The following is a 7,800-nucleotide window of genomic DNA, read 5'->3' as shown; positions in this document are numbered from 1 at the left end:
TAAAAATATTTTCTAAAGGCACATTGCTATATACGACAAAACGATCGATATCAGCGCCATCATCGGTAGAAAATGCAAGTTATAGGCCGCTTTTTGATGCATACTGTTTGATGATGTCTGAAGAAAATAAACCATCAAGTTGAAGCTCGAATAATATTTTATTCAAAAGAGTAGATATATAGTTACTGTAAATAAAATGAAGACTCAATCCTAAGATAAGAAATTATAATACATAGGAAAAACTCATTTGGCTTAAGTACGCCATTCTTGGCAATGATCATGATATCTTTTTCTGTGATACCCGTCTTCCCTTAAATAATGAAAGCTCGCGAAATACACATTTAACACTTACGACAACTTTACTTTACAAAAAATCCATCTATATATTAGATACATAAAATTACACTGGCGCACGAATCGTCAAACAGTACAGACAATTATATCCACAAATGCTTTTCTCTTACTATAATACGCACACCAGAATACCTAATCCAAGGAACGATTAGCAGAGCATCGAAGACTAGAAATAGCAAATAACCACGCTTTTGCTATAGTGCATATTGCTAAACAAAATTACCCAGTCATATTTTTTAGCAGAAGTCTCATAAGCTTGTTTTCTTGAGATCCAAATACGAGAGGAAAAAAAAGAGAAAAAATCTAAACCGCATTGTCATTGAATAAAAAGTATTGTAGACGGGCATCAGTTTCGAAAACCGTTCTTAAGGAAATGAAATGATTGGGACACGGGTTGTTTTAATGCGTGAAAACGATATCGACACGCCAACTTGGAAGCGCTCGAACTCAAAAGTATCTCGATTTTTAGGCGCAACGTTCGGCAACGGTATTTTATCTCACATGTGTATGAAAATGTCACTTCTATGACTATGGAGCAAGAAAAAAATGACATTTGCAAGCTGTAACCTACGTGCGTAAAAACATTTGCGCATGCGCAACAATCTGCATTACCGACAGTACAACACTAGCTAACCATTTATCCCGTCCGATGGCCCTAATACTCGTGAAATAGTAGGCACTCACTAATTCCGTGGCAAGTTGCACTTATCTACAGATTTTTTATCTTTAGGGAAGAAAGTAAACTTGGAATCCCATTTGAATGCGATTTTGGTTCTGGCCCTTAATGGCCTTTAATTCAGTCAGAGACAAAATTCGCTCACTAGGAACGTAAACAGGTAGGGCCGCATAAATTATTTCTGTTGGATTTGGAGGCATCCCTACCGAAAGAAATCTTTGAGTTTTCTTTTAGCGAAATAGCTTGGCCCATTTGAGTCTATAAACAAAGTCGAATTGAAACAAAACAGTCTCGGAGATAGTTTGAGAGATTTGGGTCCTTTTCAAGATCCTTTTAGTGGTTCTTTTAAGAGTGGTGCGACGGTAATATAATGTTCCTTTTGTATTTGTCACGTACCGGGCGGGCAGAGTTATTTACAGTAGTTGGTCGTGGCTAATCCGCTCTCCCTTTTTAAATTTCTCTTCAAATTATTAACACTTTTTTTTAAATGATGAATTTTCTCTTTATACTTATTTATAATTATAACTTATATACTGATATACAATTTTCTAGTTGAATTAAAAAATGTTGTCTTTTTTGGCGTATCTCATTCCATTTACGAGAAACGTTCTATTAATTCCAATTTTAAGCATTAAAAAAAAAAGTTAGATATCTGAAGTCATCGAAACCCGTAGATTCCGAATTATTAAGTTTTAGGCTGTTAACTATGAAATTAAAAAAAAAATCTAGTTCTAAATTTTAATCCTAAAGCTTAACAAAGGACCCTTGCGTGTCGGCTACTCTATTGAGATAGCCTCTCTGCTTGTTATGGAATGGAAGCTTCTAATGTGTCCCCTAAGGGGATTTAAATTTTTCTTACACCTTCTCTATTCCTTTACACTTACTTGGTGGTGGAAGGGGGACCTACAGTTTAAGGTGGGTTCCGAACCACCAAGAGCAACAGCCTTAAGTACTTAGAGAAAACCTTTTTCTCTAGAGGTACCGGTCCCACGACTCTCCGGAGATGAACAACTCCCTTGCTAGGCTAGTGTTCACCGCATGGGCCACCGAGACTCTTCCAGAGTGCGAGGCGGGAATCGAACCCGCAAGCCGAAGGAGTGAGTCCAAAGCCTACGCTTTAGCCCCCACGACCATCGTCCCACTTCTCTGCTTGTTATTTATGATCGTATTCTTATTTCAATTTCGGAAAGGATATTTTAAAGCCTCCAGACCATTTAAGCGAGCTTCCTGGACCTTTAAAAATATCTACCTGAGTGCCTGGCAGAGAATTTCTCTGAGCTTCTTTGACCTAAAGAATTTTTAGTATATACTCAGATTCTTTTCGGTAGGGATGACTTAAATGGGAGATACTTAAATGGTATTTCTAGTGTAATAAAATATGCGACTTGACATGCGCAAAAATTACTTTGACGCTCGTGGGTTGTAAAAGGTGACTTTCTTCTCACTCTACTCAACAGCTATAGAAAATTGACATTGTCATGAATGTTTGGGATAAAAAAAAGTGACCCATCAAAATCCCGCATCCCAATACCTGACTAAATACATCAGAATAGAATACAATTGGCTTTTGTCAATACCGAGAGCAAATGCTCATGTCCCTAATCCAAAAGCTCGAGAATTCAGAGCAGGATAAGTTTCCCTGCGTTATTTACACCAAATTAGTTTTGACATTGTTCAACCTTCCTAATTAACAGCAAGATTCTGTAATCTCGAGCTAACTGCATTTGCAATTTGTTCCTTGTTCTCCTGACTCAGTTTCGTACCCGAATTCGTCGATGGATCCAGTCTTGCGCAGGCTTTTTTGTGCATGAACCAGTGAAGTCTCTGACATTCTCTGTCGCAATACTGAACAGCCTTGCATTTGCTGCATTTCTTGGTTGCTTTTTCTTCACCGCAGGTGACGCAGATCTGCGATTGGTCTAAGAAACCACGTTGCCCGTTGATTGCAGCCGCGACAACAGAAACTGCAGACGGTGGATCCGATCCCGCGAGAGTTGCGACCATTTGGTGGAAGATAGTGCTCTCTCTGAACGGAAATTCTCTCACAGCCTCTCGCAAAAATGCTTCCTGATACTCTGGAATACCGTCAGCTTTGTTGCACTTCAGAAATTTTCGAACCAAAGCCTCGACAGGATCGGATTTTTTTTCCTCAGACCCTTCCTCGCTTGACTTTTCTTTATCCGTTTGACCCTTCATCACTTTTTGACGATTTTGACTTTTTATCACTTCTGCCACAACAAAGCTAAGGTAGTGGTACTTGAAAGCTATTACTTCGTTCGTTTCAGCCCCACGTGTCATTTCCCTGTGACGCATAACTTCCAAAACCTTCTGGACCTGAAATTTTAATTCAAATCAATTTTTCGTGAAGTTTATGACTCGACAGTTTAATAAATTCAGATTCGATTGCAAATACGAATACAAATAATAAAATAGGTATTAGATACGTAAGAAAGAAATTGTATAACTTTCTTTAAAACTTTCGAATATCGCACCTTGCCCAAATTCTCCAAAAGTCCAGGAAATCGTTGCAAGTTCATGGATACTCGAACCGGATGAACATTCACCTGCATTATGAATTTGTGGAAGGAATCTGCGAGGTGAGGTGGCAGAAGTGGTTCGGTTTGTAAACCCTGGGGTGTAATGTAGTAGTCGATATCAGCCTTAGGGATAAAGTTGTTGATTGTTGCAACGCAATGATGATTGCCGACGAACGCAGCCATTTGAGCAGCAGTTCGACCAACACTATTGGTAGCTGCTATCCTTGCTCCGTGAGACATTAAAAGATGACAAAGATCGGCATTTCCGCTCAGTGCAGCGAAATGTAGAGCTGTGTATCCGTGTTCATGTTGGCATGAGTTCACATCTGCTCCCTGAAAGTTTAGAAATATTAGTACCTATATAGTAGGAGAATGGGGAGGATTATTGAATTTACTGCTTTCTTATTTTCAGTCTTTTGAATCAAAAGTTTATACACTCAACTCCCGAGATAGGCACCCTCAGTGTACGCTATTCCTAGAACTTGAGGCCTCGAACAGAAAGCTCGAGTGCCGCACTTTCAGCGCGTTATTTGCACCGCTGTTAGCATGCGTCTAAATCCTACAGAAATGATCTAGCGGCGATTCTGGTTCACGTTTGGATTCCTCTGAGATATACTGAAGACCAATTCAAGCCATACCTGAAACCGTGCTTGACTTGGGAGTTAAGTGTACACCGAACTCTCGCTTTCAATCACCCCGTTTTCGGCCTTCCTAGAACTACTGGCCCTCGCAGTTTCTCAGGGGAGCAGGACAAGAGCGGATGCGATTGTCAGTCGAGTATAGTACGCAATAGCATGCATTCTAATTGGAAACGGTTCAGGCGACCCTGACTGTTTACGTTTCGATCCCCCCAAATTCAGTTCAAGGCTGTTTGAAGGAAACCCCTGAAACTGGACTGAAAGCAAGAGGTAAAAATCGTTTTTTCTCTCTCTTGTGTAAAAGTTTTTCCGGAAAGCATTTGTAATTCACGCTGGAAATATAGTTTTCTGTCACAAACCGAATTCGCGTTGTGTCATTTGTGCAATGACAAGAAGACAGATCAAATTAATGAAGTATGGAAGCGATGAACATGAATTAAGTGTAAGAGCACGAAACTTCATGACAAGAACTAGTTACAAATGCATTCCTGTTTTCTTAAGAAAGTTCTGAGGAGTACTTTATCTAGAAAACAAAACAAAGAGGAGATTGCGTTGACAACGTTCTGTCTATCCTCAATTGTTGATTAGTTTAGTAAAACTCTGCATAGAATTTTGTTATTAAAATAAGTGACAATTTCTTTACATACAGCTTAATTTTTTACTCTTATTTCTCGGTGATTTGATGGAGCGTTTTTGAGAGTTCAGAAGAAAAACACTAAGGAAATTTATGAAATTCGCAAGGTCCGCTTGACTTCTGTTTTGTCGTGCATTACATACTATACTTATTGAATTTTCATAATTTCTTAACAATATGTGTGAAAAAGTCTCATAAAAGGAACGGACGCTGCGCATTATTCTGCAATTGCGTGACTCACAAAACTAAGGAGGACCTGCAGCACCTTTTCCCCAACTTTAGATCATTTTTGTCAAGCGACGTTCATTGGCTAGCCCGGCCTTGTATTGATACGATCCCCTACAATCAACTTTTTAAACTGCTCATGTACCGAAAAACGCGGGTCCATTTGAAATCCATAAATACTAGAACTGCTGACCCGCGCAGTTTCTCAGTTCAAGGGGCGAGAGACGGTTAATTGCGAATCTTGTCTGAAGCGGAAGGGCGCAGTACGCGGGCACTCGTACACAGAGAATCGCTTAATATTGTGCATTCGAATTGGAAACGGTTCAGGCGGCCCCGATTTGCGCAGTTGAAAAAGTCTCGGGCCATTAACCTACATTCATATTAGTATTTTCAAGTGTTTTTGTTGACACTGAAAGGTGATCAATCGATCAAAGACAAGAACACGACTGAGAAAATAGATTCTACGTTTGAGAAATATTACTATTAGTAAATTTTTTATTTACTCTTACGTTTAGAATATTTTCTCGAAAAAGTCGAATTACGCATTCTAATGACGTCATGCTATAACACTCAATTCAAAACCATGAGGGTTTCTCGTTCTTCGGTCCTCTTTTTCATTGCTCAGCCACTGACTGTGCAATATGAAATAGCTGTGTACGGGGCACTTGAAATATGTGAGGATGGGGTAAAATAGGGATGAATTTACTGTATAATTTTTCCTGTGATAGAAACGTTCATTACCCATCTGCAATAATAATTATTATTATTCCACTTTATGAAGTGTAAAATTTCACTCTAAACAGTCATCACAGTACTCAGAGTACTGTGAATTACACCAAACTTTCGCTTTCCGTCAAGTCTCAGGGGTTGCCCTCAAATGACCTTGGACTGATTTCGAGGGGATAGAAACGTAAACAGTGAGGGCCGCCTGACTCGCTTCTAATTGGAATATATATCTATATATATAATGTCGCAACCGCTCTTCTACCCTGAGAAACTGAGGGAGCCAGCAGTTCTAGGAAGGCTGAGAACGGGGCGACTGAACGTGAGAGTTTGGTGTAATTAAAAAAAAAGTTATCAAATATATTCTTTAAAGTGCGGTATTATTTAAACTAATATAGGCTGGAACATTCCATTTCATATTAGAACACTGTCCAATACGCATTTGATTACTGTACCTATAACGGCAAACTTTATTCCTCAGTTCTGCTCGAGGGGCCGAACACTCCGATAATCCTGGTACAAGCACCAAATATTCTCATATATTCTTTCAATATTACCGAATACAGTGAAACTCTTCAATAGCCCTCCCTTCTATAGACCTTCCAAGAACTGAAGCCACGCCGCAGGTAGGTGTAACAGGAGCTGCGCGATCTGCGGTTGTCACTCAGGCGTGAACAAACACAAGCGAAGCGGGCTATAATGAGTTAGTTTCCACCCATTGTCAGCCCCAAAATCAGTACTATAGAAGAGTTTCACTGTATTCTTGAGACCCAATCCAATAAAAATTAGACAGGTCCCTCAATTGAAATCGCAGAATCTCTCGATGGCGAAATATGCTGTTTTAGAGGCAAATATGCGATACGTATTTTTCTGAATTGCGAACAGAATTTTTTCTAAAAAGTTCTGCGTATTTGAGTTTTGTGCCTTATTTTTCAAAACCCGGTTTTTTTCTTTACACCTATATACATTTCGACATAATTTAGATGTTTATTATTTTGTTTTTTATTCTAATAGCGCTCATCGCATTTCTTTGAAAAACCACCGTAAAATTGAAAAAGGTTTAAAATGAACAAAATGGCAGCGATTTTTCTGAAAAAAAATTAAAAATGGATTTTCTCAAAAAACCCACCTTTAAATTTGTTGAACTTTTACTCTGACAATGAAGATACGAAAAATGTTCAGATAAAAGTTTGCACGCCTAAAAAAGTTCTACATAAAATGTCTCTTGTTCTTTTGCGATATTTGTCATAGTTCACGAAAAAAATCAATAGCTACAATTTTAAAGAACAAACGTTCTACCGGCCTCAAAAATGGTTTAGCCCGCATGATGCTGCTAAGATGGCTAATTGGTAAGAGGCCTGATTTCCTCTAAAAAATAATATATTTCGCCGTCGAGAGTTTCTGCGATTTCAAGTGTAGGGGTCCTGCCTGATTTGAAACGGATTCGGTCTTGATATTCCCAAATATTCTTGATATTTCTTATATTCCCTCATATTCCCACATATTCTGAAATATTCACAGATATTATCAAATATTAAATTCCCCAACTCTCTCATTCATTCCCATCCGTTCTCAAATTGTATTCGTTTTTTTTTGCATGTATAGACACTATTGTGCTCATATTTAAAAAAATGAAACCGAATTCACTATGCAACTATTTTCACTACTTGAAAAATATGTTTCAACTTCTTTTCTAATAGCCTAAAATAATATGTGCGCCAGTTCAACAATTTACAATATACTGGAAAATTATCTCAATGGCTGATTCCAATAAAAAGATGAATTTTGAATAAAATACATATATTTTTAAACAAATACTTGAATTTTCAACCAAAAAAAATAATTTTAGCTTTACTTTATCCACGTTTGTGCACAGACCTTTTACAGTCTGTCAAGTTAAAGCGTGGGTGATTTTACTCGCAGTCGGTAAGGTGTATCGACATGATTTTGGTGTCAAAATATTAAGAAGAGCTCCCTCTTTCATGCTTTTTGATTTAACATTCAGTTTGCTTT

At 38.3% G+C, this 7,800-nt stretch overlaps 1 protein-coding gene across 1 annotated transcript in view; it reads right to left on the bottom strand.

Annotated features, from left to right (window-relative positions):
* Positions 1 to 2,239: 2,239 nt before the first annotated feature.
* LOC117182673 (ankyrin repeat and MYND domain-containing protein 2) overlaps positions 2,240 to 7,800 on the bottom strand; it is a 13,482-nt gene continuing 7,921 nt past the window's right edge. The window contains exons 2-3 of the mRNA XM_033375780.1: positions 3,523 to 3,900; positions 2,240 to 3,364 (exon numbers count right to left, since the gene is read on the bottom strand). Coding sequence (XP_033231671.1) covers positions 2,714 to 3,364; positions 3,523 to 3,900 — 1,029 coding nt within the window. The 3' untranslated portion in view covers positions 2,240 to 2,713. The remainder of the gene's footprint in view (positions 3,365 to 3,522; positions 3,901 to 7,800) is intronic.

The sequence above is a fragment of the Belonocnema kinseyi genome, chromosome 1 (assembly GCF_010883055.1).
Source record: "Belonocnema kinseyi isolate 2016_QV_RU_SX_M_011 chromosome 1, B_treatae_v1, whole genome shotgun sequence".
Lineage (NCBI taxonomy): Eukaryota > Metazoa > Arthropoda > Insecta > Hymenoptera > Cynipidae > Belonocnema > Belonocnema kinseyi.
This window is presented reverse-complemented; position numbering and strand designations above follow the sequence as displayed.